Source organism: Triticum urartu, unplaced genomic scaffold (genome assembly GCF_003073215.2).
Source record: "Triticum urartu cultivar G1812 unplaced genomic scaffold, Tu2.1 TuUngrouped_contig_6575, whole genome shotgun sequence".
NCBI lineage: Eukaryota > Viridiplantae > Streptophyta > Magnoliopsida > Poales > Poaceae > Triticum > Triticum urartu.
The window spans coordinates 7301-25236 of record NW_024117346.1 but is presented as its reverse complement, the minus strand read 5'-3'; the positions used below and the strand labels follow the sequence as shown (position 1 = coordinate 25236).

The window sequence follows — 17936 nt, the reverse complement described above, 5'->3', positions numbered from 1 at the left end:
TACTTTATGTTTTTTTAATAATTTACGATCATTTCCAAAATACTATGAATATTTTTAAAAAGCAAAATTAATTGATATATGAATATCTCAAAATTTCTAAAAAATAAAATATTTTTTACATTAAATATATTTTTAATCGGAAATAAAAAAGGAACCAGAAAACCATTCGTGGGCCGGCTGCCAGCCCACCGCGCGTTTTGGGGCCTTCCCTTTCGCGGTCACTCTGTCTGCCTTGCCGTGCTCCTCACCGCCGCCCGGCGCACGGACGCCATTGGCCTCCAGCGGCGCGCACTCCGCCTCCACCTCCAACATTGAAGTTAATCGCTCATTTATTTGTATTATTCTTTTCTCAGTAATTGAATCTACATCTTTTTCCCGATAAAGATATTGAATCTACTTACATGGTCTATCTTTAAGAAACTTTGGAGTTTTTGATATGCCCTTCCTTTTCATCCGTAGATTCTTAGTGCGGTTTTTGTCCATTGCTGTTGATGTTGCTAGTACAACTGCCACAATTGCTCATTATGTGAATTTAGATGATCACGTGAGGATGCTTGATTACCCATTTGACAGGTACATGCTGCCGCAAAAGGTCTATCTAAAGCATGATGGTTCTTTCCTCCGCCTCCGGTCTTCCCTACCATATGGTACCCAAGATTATAGATTTATGCTACTGTCCAAATGCTGAATCCAGTACTCGCTCATTTCCCTACTTTGCTTCATTGTCCATAATTTTTACTCACCATCTTTTTAATGTTTTCCTTATCTTCCTTCAATCTTATGGAATCTGCAAAAGGACTTGTAAATCTCCTGCAAGCTGACTCACACAAAGATATTTGATGGCTATTTGAACTTTGAAGTGCCCCCTCCTACAGCAGCATTCTAAATATATTGTAGTGCATGGTACAAACTGAGACAAAATAACTTAAATTATTCATATTTTCACATATATTTATATAATAATTTTTACCCTCTAATCTTTTCTGTTCCAAAATTCTACGCAAAAATGTGTGCCCCCCACCCCCTCCACCCCCGAAAAGCATTTTGTCAGTTGGCATTAAGGAATACTACCTTGCCAAGTTGCCAGACTTTAATTACTGAAAACAACATTCTCATTCAGTGATGAGACCTGTTATGCGCCAATTACTGCGGCGAAGTTTCCAGAGAACCACCTCTAGTGCAGATATAACTAAGTATATACAAAATTTTGGAATTGGTCGGTCCGGAGTCCAAGTTGGTGCCACAGTTTAAACAGCAGCATACATGGAAGTGCAGACATGCATAATTACAAGAGTGTCGGCACGAAATTCAACAGGTCAGTCAGCTGCAGAAACCATCTCGGAGTACCTTTCTAGCATCATATGCTTTGACAGGTCGGTGAAATAGCCCTTGTCAACTTCAAGCCCTTGCTCTTCTGCAATCTGCTCCACCAGCCATTGAACCCGATCGGCGCCGACGTGGTCTGGATCCAGCAAAAAGCATGCGATCTCCGTGCAATTGTCGCCATGGAAAAGCGCAAGTGCCTGTACTGAAGGGAGCCCTCCGCTCCGTCCAGTTACCCTCCGGGTGATTCTTCTCACGGTCGGGACATCCTTGCAGAATATCGGCACATTGTAGCTCTCGACCAAAGGTTGAGCTCCGACCATGGTGGCGCCTCTTTCATGAGGAACGTGTACTGGGCCCACATCCGGCTTCATCGGTAGAGTGTCAGGGAGCACCGGGCCTGCCCATTGGACACCCTTGTGGTTTGGCCGGAAGTAGCCGAGCTCACGCCGGACTGCACTGACGCTCTTGCCGGTGGGGTGTGCTGCCGCATATAGGAACACTGGAACTGCATACAGAATCAAAACATTTACATAGCGTATGATCTCATTTGCTAATTATAGAAGATCTTGTCAATGAAGATATTGTCGGAGGACTCACCTTGCAAGCCATTGCCAATGTCAGAGGCTACCAGCTTAGCCAGCTGAGCAGCATCCTCCATTGTGGCCGCTTGAGTCAAGGGGTGGAATGAAATGTCATCGACGACACCGATCCTTGGATGAGTTCCACAGTGCACTTCGAGGTTTATGGCTGAAAATGCAGCCTCGATCATCGCCAGCAGCACCTTCCTGATTGGGCTAAATACAGCTTCACCAGTTGCGCTTTCACTGTTAATATAGGAGACAAGCGTGTAGCGGACACGGTTGTAGTACTCATCCTCGAACTTGTTGAGTAGAACCACCTCAGGGTCTTTCTGGCCTATGCGGCTGATGGCATCGACAACAGCCGCATTTTGGCTTTCAGAGATGTAGAGCTTACAGCAGATCACCTTTGAGTGCATCGTGCTGAGCTTTGCCTTTGGAGCAGCAGATGAACAAGACAGGAATTCAGGTGAGGATAAATTGAAATTTCTTGTTCCTTTTACTTTTAATTTGAACTAAAACCACGACAAGTATTTTGGAATGGAGGGAGTAGTATCTAGTACATGTATCTGATCGCATAATCGATCCAGAGACAGCAGAAACCAGTTAGTGTCATCTGATTGCAGATTTCTTGGATGTGACCACAAGAAACAGGAATTAGGAAGTTCATATATGGCTGAATAACTCAGCTTTTTCGCACTCTGCCTGTTCTAGCTTCTATTCCCTCCGTTCATATATGGCTGAATAAGTCCAATTGGACTAAAACCACGACGAGTAATTTGGAACGGAGGGAGTATCTAGAAAGATTCTAAATCCTGGTTGAAATCTTGAGGAACTGGAGGGGGGGCTGGGTACCAGAACGTACCTGGTCGGTGCGCTTGCCCTCCATGCCTTCAGCTCTATCCCAATCTCTGGCTCTCTCTCGCCTGTGGGGAATGGAGTGGAGTGGTGCCTTCTTATGGATCTTGCAAGAAACCTTCTTGCCCTTTGTCTTGTTCGTCTCCGAGTAATAAGCCCCAACCATGAGAGGACGGACGCAGCATGTGCTCTTCGGCTTTATGACTCAGCAGCCCCCAAAACGTACTGTGGTAGTTATCCTTGGTTCCACAGCGGCATGCCACCGGCCTCTGGGAAACATTATTCTTATGCACATGGTAACATGCCATTGCCCTCTTAAACCGCATCACCCGTTGAATGCCTTGTTTCATTACTCATAAATCTTGTCTCTCACTCTGCTTGATTACTTTTGGATAATGAAATCTGGTCTGTCAGCCACGTCTAGTTGGCCAGTACAATGTCATTGTCCACGTTGAAGCACACGGTTTCGTCGAAAACCGTCGCTAGAAGGGGCTGGAATTAATGGGTGATAGGCTGATAGCTCTCTGCATCTTGAAGTATCCATATGTTTTGCCAAAGTGAAACTAGTTGCAGTATCCTAAGATAAGGAGATCAGATCAGACCTCCTGTAGTCGGATTGCTTCGCTGACAGTCGAGTTGCTTCACTTGCAGGTTGCACTTCTGTGGATCAATTTGGTAGCCGATCAAAGATATTTGGTTTCGTTTGGAGGGCTCTGCTCTGGCGCCTTGAGAAGAGCAATGGGTGACTCTGATCAGCGGCGTACCTCATCCTGATAATGAGGGGCCAGAGTGAGATGGATAGGCGTGGGCAATGTGATTGGGAAGGGGACAAAGATCTGACCTGTATCGATGGGTACACTGCTCTCTCTGTGGATAGGACTGTGCAGTGCAGCCGTACGTGGCGATCACGTGCATGTTAGAAAAGCAATTGGCGATCTGAAATGAGCGGTCGTTTTCCACGTTGATTTGCTCATGTGGTCCTCTGCTCTGCCGCTGATTTTTCTTTTCGGTTACTAGAGCTCGTTCATGATGATTGGAGTCATGCAAGCTTGAGATCGATCATGTGAACTGAGGTGACTTTGTATTTGGCGGCGTCCCACTTTAGGGGTTGCTGTCCCACAAAACTATCATTTTTTTAAAAAAATGACCAAAAACTACTGATTTTTTAATTTCGTGACTAAAAACTATCAAGTTTGGCTGATGACTGTTTCAAGGGTTTAAAACTAGTTTTTGATAGGAGTGACCCACCTGTCTGGCCGACGGGCTGCCTAACGGCTAACGGCGCCGCATGGCAGGCATCCGTTAGTGGTGCCGCTCGGTAGGACCAGGTCAAAGCGTCTTGACCAGCTCCCCCGTTCCCCATCTCTCCCCCTTCCCCAAGCTCGTCCCTAGCCTTAGCCGGCGACTCTCCTGGCGGCCGTGGATGCAAACTCCGGCGGCGAATCATTTGGCGACATATCTCCAGACGTGGTCGGTGGCGGGGTTGGCGACTTCTCCCAGGTGGATAAACTAGCAAGGCAGCACAAGCTTCTCCCAAGTGGGATTCCGTGACCTCAAGGCATTCAATATTGCTTTGTTGGGGAAGCACGGGTGGAGGTTTATGCTGCATCTCGATACGTTATGTTCCCGGGTTATGAAGAGTAGATATTTTCCTAACTCGGAGTTCATGGCTGCAACGGTTCCAAAAACGGCATCACCTATTTGGAGAGCAATTGTGGCCGTCCGAGAGGCTATGAAGTTAGGCTTGATTAAGCAGGTTGGGGATGGAACCACGATCTCCATCTGGCAAGACAAGTGGATCCCGAACACTATCTAGATGACCCCTATATTTAAACCAGAGAACACGACACTCCAGCTTGTGAACGAGTTGATTGATCAGGAGAGCTGGACGTGGCAACATGATTTGGTTTGTAAACTTTTCTGGCACCAGATGCTAAAGCAATACTGAGAACATTTTGTTACGCAATGGTGGTGGAGAGGATTTTCAGGCTTGGGCCTTCGGTTCAACAAGGAATTATTCTGTCAAATCAGCGTACCGTGCTCTTGTGACTCATAAAGAGCAGTTGGCTCGAGAGGAAGGGACGGATACGGGAACCTCACAGACCGAACGACAACTATGGAATTCTCTATGGAAGCTCAAGGTTATACCAAAAGTACGAATTTTTTGGTGGCGTGTTCTTAACAAGATACTGCCAGCCGAAGAAACTCTGAAAAGGTGGCACACCAAAGAGTTGGATCACTGCAACGTTTGCCTCGCAATGAGTGAGGATTGGATGCACATACTGATCCATTGTTCACATGCAAAACGCTTCTGGGCAGAAGCTAAAGCTTTGTTCGACTTTCATCTACCACGCCTGCACCCGGATACTTGGTCTCAGGGCATCATATGTGATAGCAGGTTTTTGGATGATGAAAGAGCGAAAATCGTAACAATGATGTGGGCCATCTGGCACTCTCGAAACAGATGGGGTCCATGATCAACAGCAGCTTGACCCTGGGAATGTTGTGAGGAAGATCACGGAAGACTTAGCGCTGCTTGAGCTGCCGAGACAACATGCTTCTATATTACCAGGTTATGGGTGGCGTCCTCCTGAGCATGGAATGGCAAAGATCAACTGTGATGGAGCCATCGATGTTATGTGTGGTAAAGGAGGTGTAGGAGGTGTTGCGCGCTCGGCTACTCATCTGCTGGGCTCGTGGTGCAAACCACATGACAAGGTGACATACCCGTTGATTATGGAGACGCTAGCTCTCTGGGAAGGAGTCATATTCGCCAAATTAAGAGGTCTCACACATGTGATCTTGGAGACAGACTGCATGGTATTGGTGAACTTATGGAATTCTCGTCACACACATCGTTCTGTCGTGGCACCGATCCTTGATGAAATTGGAGAGCTATCTCTAGCTTTTTACCAACTTGCCGGCCCATCCGTGTGTTAAGTGTGTTTGCTCACTTTTGGTAACCGACAGTTGCCTAGACTCTACACCCTCATTCTTGGTGAGTAGTCTTCTTGCAGACTGCCCCAAGAATGCTTTTGTTGAATAAAGCTCACATAATTTTTCCTAAAAAATACGTATAATTGAAAGAAAATGTTAATCATGTATTTGGAAAATGGTAGATGTGAGTAAAAAATGTTTCTAATGCATACGAAAAATATACAATGTGTACCAAAAATGTAGAAATATGCTGAGAAAAAGAACAATAAAGAAAGAAAAAAAAGAAAACCGAGGAAATAAAATCTAAAAGAAAATAAATAAAAATCGAAAGAAAATCTGATAAATAAGGCACAAACAGTAAAAAGGAAGAAGTTTTTTTTTGAGAAATGTGAAAAGGAAGAAGATGAAAACCACATAAAAAAAATACCCGCATCGCTACTACAGTCATGGACTGGCCTAGTAGCGTGCTCGGCACCGGCGAGACTGACCTCCATCTCGCACCTCGCAAGACATAAATCGCTCGCGCCTTAAGGGGCTTCCGGGAGGTTTGTTCGTTTTCCTTCACTGCTTCTTCATTTGTTTCATTTTGTCGTTGTTTAAATTACTGGAGTAGTTTACTCTATATTTTTAAAAATATTATAAATCTATATTTCAAAATTTAATTTACTTATTTATATATCTATAGCTATATCTATATCTATATATATACTACTATATAGTGTACCAGTTTTGAATTGGATCTGGAGCATCAATCATAACCGTTGGTGTGCTAAATCTAACGGCTGACAGCAGTGGGATTCATGATGAACAGTAGAACGTAACCTCCACGGTGTTCTGGAACCATCGCCCACTTTCCAGAAAAGAGGCCCAATACGTGATACATCTTGGTCCATGTTGCAGATTGGAGGACGTGCTAAGCCCAAGGCAGAATTTGCAAATTCTTCTCCGTGTCATGAGGCTGGGCTTCCATACTCTACCTTGGCAATACTTGCTAAATAGCCTAAAAAAAAAACTTACATTGGGCAAGTTTCTCAAAAATAAATGCAAGATGTGCATTGCACGTGTAAGCGTGGTGTCCTGGACAGGGGAAAAAACAAGGGCCAATTCCATTTCCCCCCTTAACTTTGTCCCGACCTCATCTTATAAAAATGAGGTCCGGACAAAGTTAAGGGGAAAAATGTAAATCTCCCAAAAAACAAAACTGATACGTACTATATAAGAGTTACTATTCATATTTTTTGGACTTGTGGTTTTTTATTGCTGAGGATACCGCGACAGTCATTTCCCCGTGAAACTTTCTACATGAGTATTATGCTAGGTCATGTTAGTTAAATAAGTTTCAGAAAGTTTTGAATCTTTATTTTTTTAATTGATTTTCCAATTCGGGTGCATTGGCCGCCATGTTCCAAAGATCCGCACCGACATAATAGTTTCCACAATATACACTCAAAGAAAGGGAAAATGCGATATAAGAAATTGTATATAAGGAAAAAAGATAATTATAATCAAGTGCTACACGTTTATCAAGCATATTATATTTTACGAAATAAGATGATGTCCGACGCGCTGATGCCAAAACCTTGCTAAAAAAACATAAATACTCCCTTCGTCTGAAAAAACTTGTCCCAACCTTATTTCTCAAATGGATGTATCTAGCACTAACTTGGTGCTAGATACATCTATTTGAGGGACAAGCTTTTTCGGATGGAGGGAGTAGTTGCTAAAAAACATCTAAAGCTAATGGAAAGCAACATCCCGAAAAAGAGTTATAGCTAATGGAAAGCATAAATGGTTGCATGACTAGGAAAAATAAATAATGAGTTATAGCTATTTAAAAATTGAAGAAGTCAACATGAATCGTCGACATGCATGCTATGAACGTGCAAAGCACATGCCAATTACTAGTATTTAATTGTTTACCACACATTAACTTTTTTGTAAGACTGTGTAAATGTTTTGTTCGCACAACTTCAAAAACATTGATAGCATTCAGTAAAAATGTTTATGACATTCTCAAAATATTCAAGCATTTAGAAAAATTGTTAGAGGCATTTAAGGAAAATATATATACATTGCAAAGAAATGTTCACATATTAAAAAAAAATTTGTACCATTTTAAAATTTATGTGACATTTAAGTAAATGTTACACGCTTCAAATATTTGTTTGTGACATTTGCATTTTTTTATAAACTAAAAAAAGTTTGCATATATTATTATTTTGTAGCATTTAAAAATGTTTTATATGTAGTAGTTAACACATATTCGGAAAGTTATTCAAAATATGTATTTGGAAAATGTTCATCATATATTTGAAAAATGTTCACCATCTAAAAATATTCGAGATGTATATATGTACAAAGTGTATTGGAAAAATAGGCATGTATCAAAAAAAGAACAAAGAAAAACTAGTAAAGAAACATATAAAACCAAGAGCCGGAAGAAAAACCGATGAAACCTGATACAGGAAACACATGGAAAAAGAGAAAAAAGATGCCAAAGGTCCAAAACCGGCCTGAACCAATTATTGAAGCTTCCTGAAACTCGCTCCACAGGAACCCATATTGCGCCGGAAGCTTCCTAGCCAGCGTGTACTGTGAGTGAGACTACCGTCTCGCAATAGGCGTGATATATCTCCTCCGCGCGAATTTCCTATGGACCTCCTTGTCACCTCCATAGGCCGGCGCCCACGCACAGCTCTTCATGGGCCGGCCTACACATAGAGCCGAGCGTGGGAAACCCAGTTGACCGGTCAGTTGTTAACTTCTGTAAAAAAAAGAAAAACAATTCAAAAAAGAAAACGCAAAAAGTGAAAAAAAGTGAATTCAAAATTTTCATGGAATTTGAAAGAAAATTCACAAGCTTAAAAATGTTCACTGATTTAAACAAATAAATTTAGAAAAATTCATTGATTGGAAAAAGTCAACGAATTTGAAAATTTCATTAAATATGAGAATAGTTTATTGAATTTGAAAAAAATATTAAACTTTAAAAAAGTTCACTAACTTTGGGAAAAAAAGTTCATTGAATCTGAAGAAAGTTCATCAAATTTTAAAAGGTTTGCGAATTTTGGTAAAAAATGTTTACATTCAAGAAAAAGGAAAAAACCAAACAAAAACCGGTCCAAAGGAAAACCACAACGAAAAAAGTACAAAAAAACCTAGTTAGAAGCTTCTGGAAGGTTCCAAAATCTGGGAGCTTTCACTAACAGAAGAAAGTATAAAAGAAAAGAAAAGGAAGTACGTTATCACAACATGTGGAGTGGCTGGGTGGTTAGTGCGAGTTGTACTTAACGTTGAAGTTGCGAGTTTTGAGTCTGCCGGGGCAAATTGGAAATGCCAATTTCCTTTTTCTATGTGACACTCAATGCTTTGTGCTGTCGTCATTTCGCACAAAGCCGACCAATGGACCAAGCGAGTCCAACCCATCCAGTCAGGTTTATGTTATTCTAATTTTCCTGCTTTTAGGAACTTTCTACTCCCTCTGATCCAAAATAACTGTCAGAGTTCTGAATTGGGCTTAGTTCAAAAATGTGAAACCACACTTATTATGGATTGGGATGTCTAAAAAAAACTTATTATGGATTGGTTCCATTCTTTTTTTATCTAAACTTTTTTTCGAAATTTATGAAAAATGTCCATGTTTTAAAATTATTTGGGATTTCCAAAAAAACAGTTCATGCTTTCAAATATCTGTTTGAAATTTTAAAATGTCCTCTTTTTCATAATTTATTAAAAAAATTCAAAAACATGTCTCGGTTTCATTTTTATGGAATTTCAAAAAATGTTTTGGTTTTCAAACTATGTTCAGAATTTGAAAAACAAAATTCTACTTTTCAAAATTTGTACACAAATTAAAAAAAATCTCTTTCAACATTTATTTGGGAATTTTAGAAAAAATGATTTTTATGCCACTAGTTGTGTCCCACTACTCAGTTTTGCCATTAGAAGTTACAACTGCTCAAAAATGCCATCGTTCCTTGATATGCTTGCTCAAAAAAGCCATTAGATATCTCAAAAATGCCGTCATTCCATTAGATGCTTCCTCAAAATGCCACTAGACATCATTATTGTTAGGTCAAACTAGTTGACCATGTTATATGACGAAAATGCCCCTATACCCGCATGTCAGCTCTCTCTATATCACAATGATAAGTGTGTACCCCACTTATCATGAGTAAGTAAGCAAATAATTTTAGAGGAAAATAAGAACGTTACTGGGATCAAGTGAGACCCACACTTTCTTATAGTGAGATATATAGAGAGAGAGAGAGCCGACATGTTGGTATATAGTTATTTTGGTCATTATAACATGGCAAATGAGGTTGGAGCTGAAATAATGGTGTCCAGTGGCATTTTTTGAGCATGCGCCTAACAAAGTGATGACATTTTTGAGCAGTTAAAATTTCTGGTGGCAAAACTGAGTAGTGAGACACAAGCAGTGGCATAAATGATAAAACCCAAAAAAAAAATCCTTTTTTCATTTTTTTGTTCACTAATTCATAAAATTTTCATTTTTTTTCAAGAATTTCCAAAAATGATTGTGTTTTTAAAAAATTGTTGGATATTTTTAAAAATTCAGGTTCTCGAATATTGTTCACATATTCAAAGAAAATTGCATTTTCTAAAAATGTTCTAGGTTTTGAAAAGAAATGAGTTTTTAGAAAAATGTTTGAAAAAAGTAGAAGGCAAAAAGGAGCTACAGTGTCCATCTCGTTACTGGGAACCAAGGCGCTACTGTTAATCGTGTCGCTACAGCAGCGGCCGCTACAGTTCTTCGGTTTCTACTATAGTTGAACCGCTATAGTAGTTATCTTGATACAGTGCGGCTCGGCGCTCGCTGCTCCACTTGGGCGCGTCTATTTGACGCAAAGCGCGGCACATAGGAGCTCCCTCCTGCTGGTTTCCAGTTCCTCGGAAGCTCGGAGTGAGCGGTACCTTTGCTCTACACCGCGTGTAATGGAGTGGGCTAGCAGGGGTTTGCAATATCGGTATAAAATATCGCTCTAGAATTCTATTTTTTTTCCTTAAAAACAACATATTATTTATTTTGTACTTAGAGCCTAGTAATACATATGTCTCGACTTGTCGAGACACTTATTTTGAGATGGAGGGAGTAATACACAGACTAGTCTACCATGTGTAACAGAATAGCGCCACCCAAAGCCCAGTAGCAAAGATGTAAGTAGCACATTTTTTAACTGAAGTAGCTCTTCTTTGAAACACAAGGTTTAAAAAATGTTGTATTGAGATGTCATGATCACTTCTTTGAAACACAGGGTTTAAAAGTTCAAGACTGAGATGTCATAATTTTATTCACCAAAAATTGCCATGACTTTTTAAGCCATGTGACAAGGAAAAAAACACAGCAATCATCTTTGGTACCCAATAAGAAGTTTGCTCTTATGGAGTTGGGGTGTAAGAAAGCAACACAAACAAATTAGTCCCTCTTAAAAGTTGTGAGTTTATTCCTATGAAGATTGAGCATAGTCACAATAGGGTTGCCCATTGCCTGGCTAATCATGGTAGAACTGGAGATAGCACAGGCTGCTGATTGCATCAGATTCCAAGTTGTATCTCAGAGCTACCATGACCCTATTTCTTTGATAACATAGAGACTGGAGATAAGACTTCATTTAGCTGACTATAACCCTATTTCTTTGGAATAAAACTTATTTATTCCCCACAAAAAGGAAACCTATGTGTTAAAGGTTGTCACGCACTAAAATCATAAAAAAATAGTTTAACAAAAAAAAGTCGTTGAACAGATTTTTTGTTGGCGAGCACTGCGAGGAGTTATCCCGCTAAGAGCTATACTTACTAACAGGCACATTGGTTCCAATGGTGCTTGTCCTATCTGTCATCAAGGGGCCGAGGATATCCGTCACTTAATGTTTTTACGCTCGAATGCACGACACTTGTGGACGAAGCTGGGCATCACAAATATCATCGACCAAGCGATCCAGGTTGATAGATCGGGGTCTGCGATCTTGGAATTTATCTTATCATTGCCGGACCAGCAGCTTGAGATGCACCCAATAATTAACTTCAAACAAGTAATAGCCGTTGGGGGCTGGTACCTTTGGTGGATCTGTAGAAAAGTGACGCACAATGAATCAATTCCTCCCCCTTGGAGGTGGGCACTCTCTGTGTTATCAATCTCAAGCAACCATCAGAGGGCTACATCGCTGGTGAGAATTTCCCCTGAAGCAAAGTGGTGTAAGCCGGACCCTCGGTTCATTAAGTTAAATGTTGATGTGGCGTACTACTCGGACGAAGGGGTAGGTGCTACAGCGGCTATCCTGCGTGATGACAAAGGTAATTTTTTGGGAGCCCAATGCAAGTTTATACCTGTTGCGGTGAATGCAATAACAACAGAAGCGTTGGCCATGCGAGACGGGCTGATTTTTGCTAACTCCTTCTGGTGTAACCGGGTAGAAGCTGAATCGGATTCTTTGCAAGTAATCAATTATTGTGATGTTTGGACACTAGTACTTCAATAGAGAAGGTCGTTTATAAGCATTGTTATAGATCTTGTAATCAAGTGGCTCATATGCTAGCTCATTTTAGTTACTGTAATAAGACTTCATTTAATTGGTTGGGCGAGCCCCCTGACTTTATTGTCAGTAAACTCGTAGACGATGTAAACATTATTTAAATTTTAATAAAGCTAAAAAAAACTATATAAGAGCACATGAAGAGGCAAGAATCAATAAGGATTCACATCCTTTCGGCTATGGATCGACTTACGTCCAAAAAGCGGCCACTCTGAAGCTTCTAGATCTACCGAGATCAACTCATGGCGTTTGAGTCCGATACAATTGAGAACGTGTCATGGAATCAGACATTTCGAGATGCAACGGAATCGATCAATCATACATGCAGCAGCAGGCCCTTATCTCGGTTGACATCACCATCCGTTTCCCTTTACAGATTCCATGCCCAATAAGTAATCATCATGCACGCTCCATCTAGCTAGGTCACCGCATGTTCTGTCGCCGCCATTGGCCTCCGCCGACGTCAATGGCAAAGTTGCGAACCCCCCAACTCTCTCTCTCTCCGACGTATCGGCGAAAGCCGATAGCAGATCGATCCGGCTCCGGCTTGCATTGTCGTACCGGCATCTCATTCCCGCACTCGCCCGCTTATTTTTATGCACGCCGTGGATGGTGCGTGCAGCTGAGTGGCTCAGTGGCCCTCGGTGCTGTCCGAGTAAGGAGGGACGGAGAGAGAGAGAATAAGCAGCAACTTGCCGTCGTCTAGAGCAGGCCAGCAATGGCGACTTGCCCCGTAGCGAAAGCGTCGGAGCTTCTTTCCCGTAGCGTAGCACGATCGGTCGATAATGGGGTGCGGGCTAGCTCATTAGTTTGTTCCGGCGCCGCGCGCGCGTGAACTGGGCGACGTTTTTCCGCGTCGGCGAGCTAGCTTTTGCAGATTGGTTAGGCCGGCCATGTGAAAAGCTATATATGCTCTACGTGCATGTACTAATCGTGTGTGGATCTCTGGTGGGTGACTTTTTTTTATCCTCCTGAAAACTTCTGATTTATTCATCAATTGGCATGGCAATACAAAGAATAGAAGTAAAAATAACTTTGCTAAGTCTCAGTCGACTGAGACTTAATTATGTCTCAGTCGATGTTATTTGCTTTTGATCTTGCATAGAGATTCATATAGAAAATTCTTTTCCTTTTTTTATATACTATACTAGCAAGATGCCCATGAGTTGCACGGAACATCAAGATGCATTTATACAAGTAGTTTATCTTGTGAGAGAAAAGGATGGACGAGGGAAGGCCTTATTTGCAAATGTGGAGAGGAGTGTGGGTATTTTTTAGCAAAATTGCCATAATTTCCTTCCTATCCGTCAGATATAAATCAGACGGCCTATATTGCAGAATGGCAGGCACACCATCATCACCAACTCTGTTTTTTTATAAGAGTAGAGATCACTTGACCGAGACATGGTTAAGTCTGAGTCGACTGAGACCTAACCATACCCAAATAAAAATCATATCTAGATCCATAAATCACCTAACGACTATAAGCACTGGAAGCCATGACTATAAGCATTGGAGCGAGCCAAAGACGGACCGCCGTCATTACCTGTCCCTCACCGGAGCCAGGCAAACTTCTTTTGCGAGAAAACTTCTAATTAATCTATTCATCTTTAATCATGACAGTACAACAAACACTAGAAATAGTAAAAATTATATCCAGATCCATGGACCACCTAGCGACGAGTACAAACACTGGACCAAACCAAAGACGTGCCACCGTCATCGTCCCTCTCTCGTTGGAGCTGGGCAAACCTTATTCTAGTAGACAAACGGAAAGTCTGTCTACTACAACACGACAGGTGGAGAATTGCCAGAGCGCCACATGCACAATATTTTTTATTTTCCTCTTGATTTAAAATTCCGACTAGTGGATAGTGGTACCCCATAAGAAGTTTCTTGATTTGTAGGATTCTTAAAATGCGGAAATAGAAGAAAATGCAAGACTGGAATGCCATTTCCTCTTGAATATTATAGATTACAAATTTACTGAAATTTAGATGGAATGGTGTTTGGTAGGAAAGAAATAACAAACACGTTCTACTAATAGGTTTTAGTGGGTGAAATTTTTCGATAGAATAGAGTATAAATAAATAACAAGAAATATTCACATGGAATCCTGTGAAGCAAACAACCAACGCAATAAAATTCATAAGAATTTAGATCCTCTAAAATTTGTGTGAAATTCCCTTGAATCAAAGGAGCCCTGATCATAGTTGCTTCGTCAGGTCACCCGTAATGGGAGCTCCTAAATTCATTTCATAAGCCAATTAACAGGAATGCAAGATGCTCACATTTGAATGCAAAATGCAAGATTCTCTTCGAGATAGAGCTTCACAGCTTGCTCGCACTGGGTCTGGTAAGACAATTGTGGAGGAGGCTCTCAGGAGTAAAAGAAAGAAGAATTGCAACATAGGAAAGGCGTCCGCAACTTTTTGATGGATTGTCACGAGTCTTTTGGGTTTTCCTTATGGCCTGGCTTGTTTTTCGTGGCTTTGGTGGTGCCCATGATCTTAGGCCGAGGTACTCTCGTTGGAGATTTCTTTGCGATGTACCAGTGTGGGAGTTGGTGATCGTTGCGTGTAAGGTATGACTGTTGGGCTGATCGTGCGCTTATGAGGTTGCATGCTTAGTGAGTAGTCAACATGTGGTTGGGTTTTTATCGGGTTTTTGCCCGGTTTTCCATCAATTAACTATGCAATTCTCTTCAGCTTAATTAATCGCTGAGGCAAATCTTTTGCCTCCATTTCAAAAGAAAAAATATGCTCACATTTCTTGCCAGCTCTTGTTTAATCTAATTAGACATGACTTGATTTTAATTCACTGATTTTCTTCTCTCATCTTACCCCTTCCCTGGGCTCTAGCATGTTTGCTTAATGCTTCTTATACATACTCTACTGGTTGGATTCAATCCAATCCAAATCATCATTTGGCGATAAATTGTTCACTGCTGCTGTTTTGTAGTAAAAAACAACTATTGCTAGCTATTAAGTTCAGGCTGTCCCTTAATTTCACCATCAATTATTTGCGCACACACATAATTCAATATCAAACCAGCCAAGTTCTTTTTTTTTCAAATATACATCCAGACAAATTTGATCTTTTACATCTAGTACTAGAAAAATTGGTGCCAGATCTAGTCAAAATGTTGTGACAAATGATAAGGTGATAGTTTTGCACATGCAGTTATCTAGTGGAAACAAAAGGAAAAAAAAGAGATTTTGAACTTGCATTAAAATAAAATGCAGTAATTTTTGCCGGAGAAAAAAAGGAACTTGTTGAAAAAAATGTTAGAAAAATCAAAAGCATTATGAGAAAAGAAAATAATTATTTTTATGGATTTAAAATTATTTAGAAGTTCTATCAAACTGTGTATTTGGTTTTCCTGTAATACTTCAATGCTTTATTTCATTTTATTTTAATATTTATAAATAGAAAATCTATAATTTGTGTAGTGACTTCTCCAGTATATCTATTTTTCTACTTTTTCCTGTTTTTATTTTATTTTAAATTCTTCACTTTTCTAAATTCCTCTGATTTTTGATAATATCTTATTATAAAAGTCATACAAATGGGGGCACAAAATTCCTCCATGTCTTAGAATTCAGAGAGTGAGACGAGTACTTTCATGAAAAAAAGAAGGGATGGTTGAAGTACGAGTTTAATGCGCAACATAACTTGGATCACTATGTGACTGCACGAGTTTAATAATATGCAACATAACCTCTCTATTTCCTGCTCATTTTATTTTCTTTACTTTTTAAGATGTGCTAAGTGAATATGAGCTGTTAATATTGCTGATCCAATGTGAGTCGTGGAACAAATTTTGTACTTGCATAAGGAGTTAGTCTGCTCGTTTCCTCTAAAAAAATTATGTTTATCAATGCATTAATTACAATGCATCATGTGTGACCACTAAATGACCAAAGACTTTTAATGCACTCACCTCACCTAAGCACCAACACATTGAAAGAGGCCTTAACGCTACTATGATGACAACCAGTAAATATATTTCTTGTAAGCGGGAGCATCATAAAATTTCTCATGAAGATAAACCTTGAGACTTTGATCAGAACCCATGAAGATAAGCCTTGAGACTTTTACCAGTAACCCCTAGAAGGGCACACCACCATAAATCAAGAGTACTATCCTTTCTCTCCTTTCTTTTGAGCAAACCAACCACGGTAGGAACTAGCTTGGCGGGCCTGAACAAGTTTGGAGTGCACCCAAGGTCCTTTCACGCCGATCTTTTCTTATCTACCCTTAACTAGAAACACTATACATCTACGGTTCTCTGCATAGTTACCCAAGTGGCATCTCAAGTTACCAGAAAGCAACAAGTGTCAGAGGCCATCTAAACCAGAAGGGAGGATGTAATTAGTATCCATTCATTTTTTTGTCTCGTTACTACTCGTGACCCAGGAAGAAACGATGCTAAGCGTATGGACCTATACAAAATGCCTACCAACCAATACATGAAGGAAATTAGTTTTCAAATAATTAAATGAGAGAAACTTAGCTACAAAAGCTAAGCATATATACATTGGGAGGTTAGTTTTTTTAACACTAACCTCCCAATGCATATGTGCTTGCTAAGCCTTTTAATGCAGTTAACACCTCGCCTAAGCACCAATGAATTGAAAGAGGCCTTAACGCTGTAATGACCACTACATATATTTCTTGTAGGTGTGAGCATCATAAAATTTCTCATGAAGATAAACCTTGAGACTTTGATCAGTAACCCATGAAGATAAGCCTTGAGACTTTTATCAGTAACACCTAGTAGAAGGGTACACCACCATAAATCAAGAGTCTGGCCGTAGCATATACTATCCTTTCTCTCCTTCTTTTGAGCAAACCAACCACGGTTGGAACTAGCTATGCGCGCTTGAACAAAATTGAGGTGCACCCAAGGTCCTTTCATGCCGATCTTTCCTTATCTACCCTTAACTAGAAGCACTTATGCATCTACGGTTCTCTGCATAGTTACCAAAGTGATAGCTCAAGTTACCAGAAAGCAACAAGTGTCAAGTGTCATCTCAGTGGAGTCTGAATCCAACTCCACGCACCAGACACAACATTCTTGGGTGACGGCATACCCCTGCATTTTGTTGCACAGGCAGTATGTTCACCAAAGGAACTTTCCAAATGAATCTTTCGTGACGACTGTGCTTTTGTAGTGTGTACTTGCGTAACCATAGCACTCAGGAGCCTGCCACAACGTGCAACTTGATTCATGCCTATCCAGCTGCAGGCCATTTACTTGGTTGCCGCAAGGAAACCACCAACTCGTGTCTGTCAGTTACAACATTTGGGAGTCTGATCTTGTAGTTTTCTTTTGGAGAAACACTTATAGGGTTGTACACGCGGTAGAAAAATTACGCCAATTTGTTGAGATATGGTATACAATATTGTTGGGACAGTCTATAGATCAGGCGGGAAAAATAATAGTTTCACTCGATTCTGTCTGAACCGTCTGATCTCAATCCAACATCATCCCATCTCGGTCCCGGGGTTACATGCCGCTTGGATTCTCATAACATTTGGAGTCTTACCTGCTCTATCTGACAACATCATCTCATCGCAGTATGGTCATCTGATCAATGAGATAAAGAGGCTTAAGACTGAGCAGGAGTTTGCTCCGCCTACATTGCTAGATCCCAGAATAGGTTTCATTAATTGTCCA

The 17936-nt window shown here is 40.7% G+C and overlaps 1 protein-coding gene across 1 annotated transcript; it reads right to left on the bottom strand.

Moving 5' to 3' along the window:
- Positions 1-1115: 1115 nt before the first annotated feature.
- LOC125530810 lies at positions 1116-3113 on the bottom strand. The gene is made up of 3 exons (XM_048695221.1): positions 2770-3113; positions 1924-2338; positions 1116-1831 (listed from the first exon to the last, which is right to left on the bottom strand). The coding sequence occupies exons 1-3, from the start codon at positions 2926-2928 to the stop codon at positions 1317-1319; spliced, it is 1089 nt and encodes a 362-aa protein (XP_048551178.1). The 5' UTR covers positions 2929-3113; the 3' UTR covers positions 1116-1316.
- Between the last annotated feature and the right edge of the window lie 14823 nt (positions 3114-17936).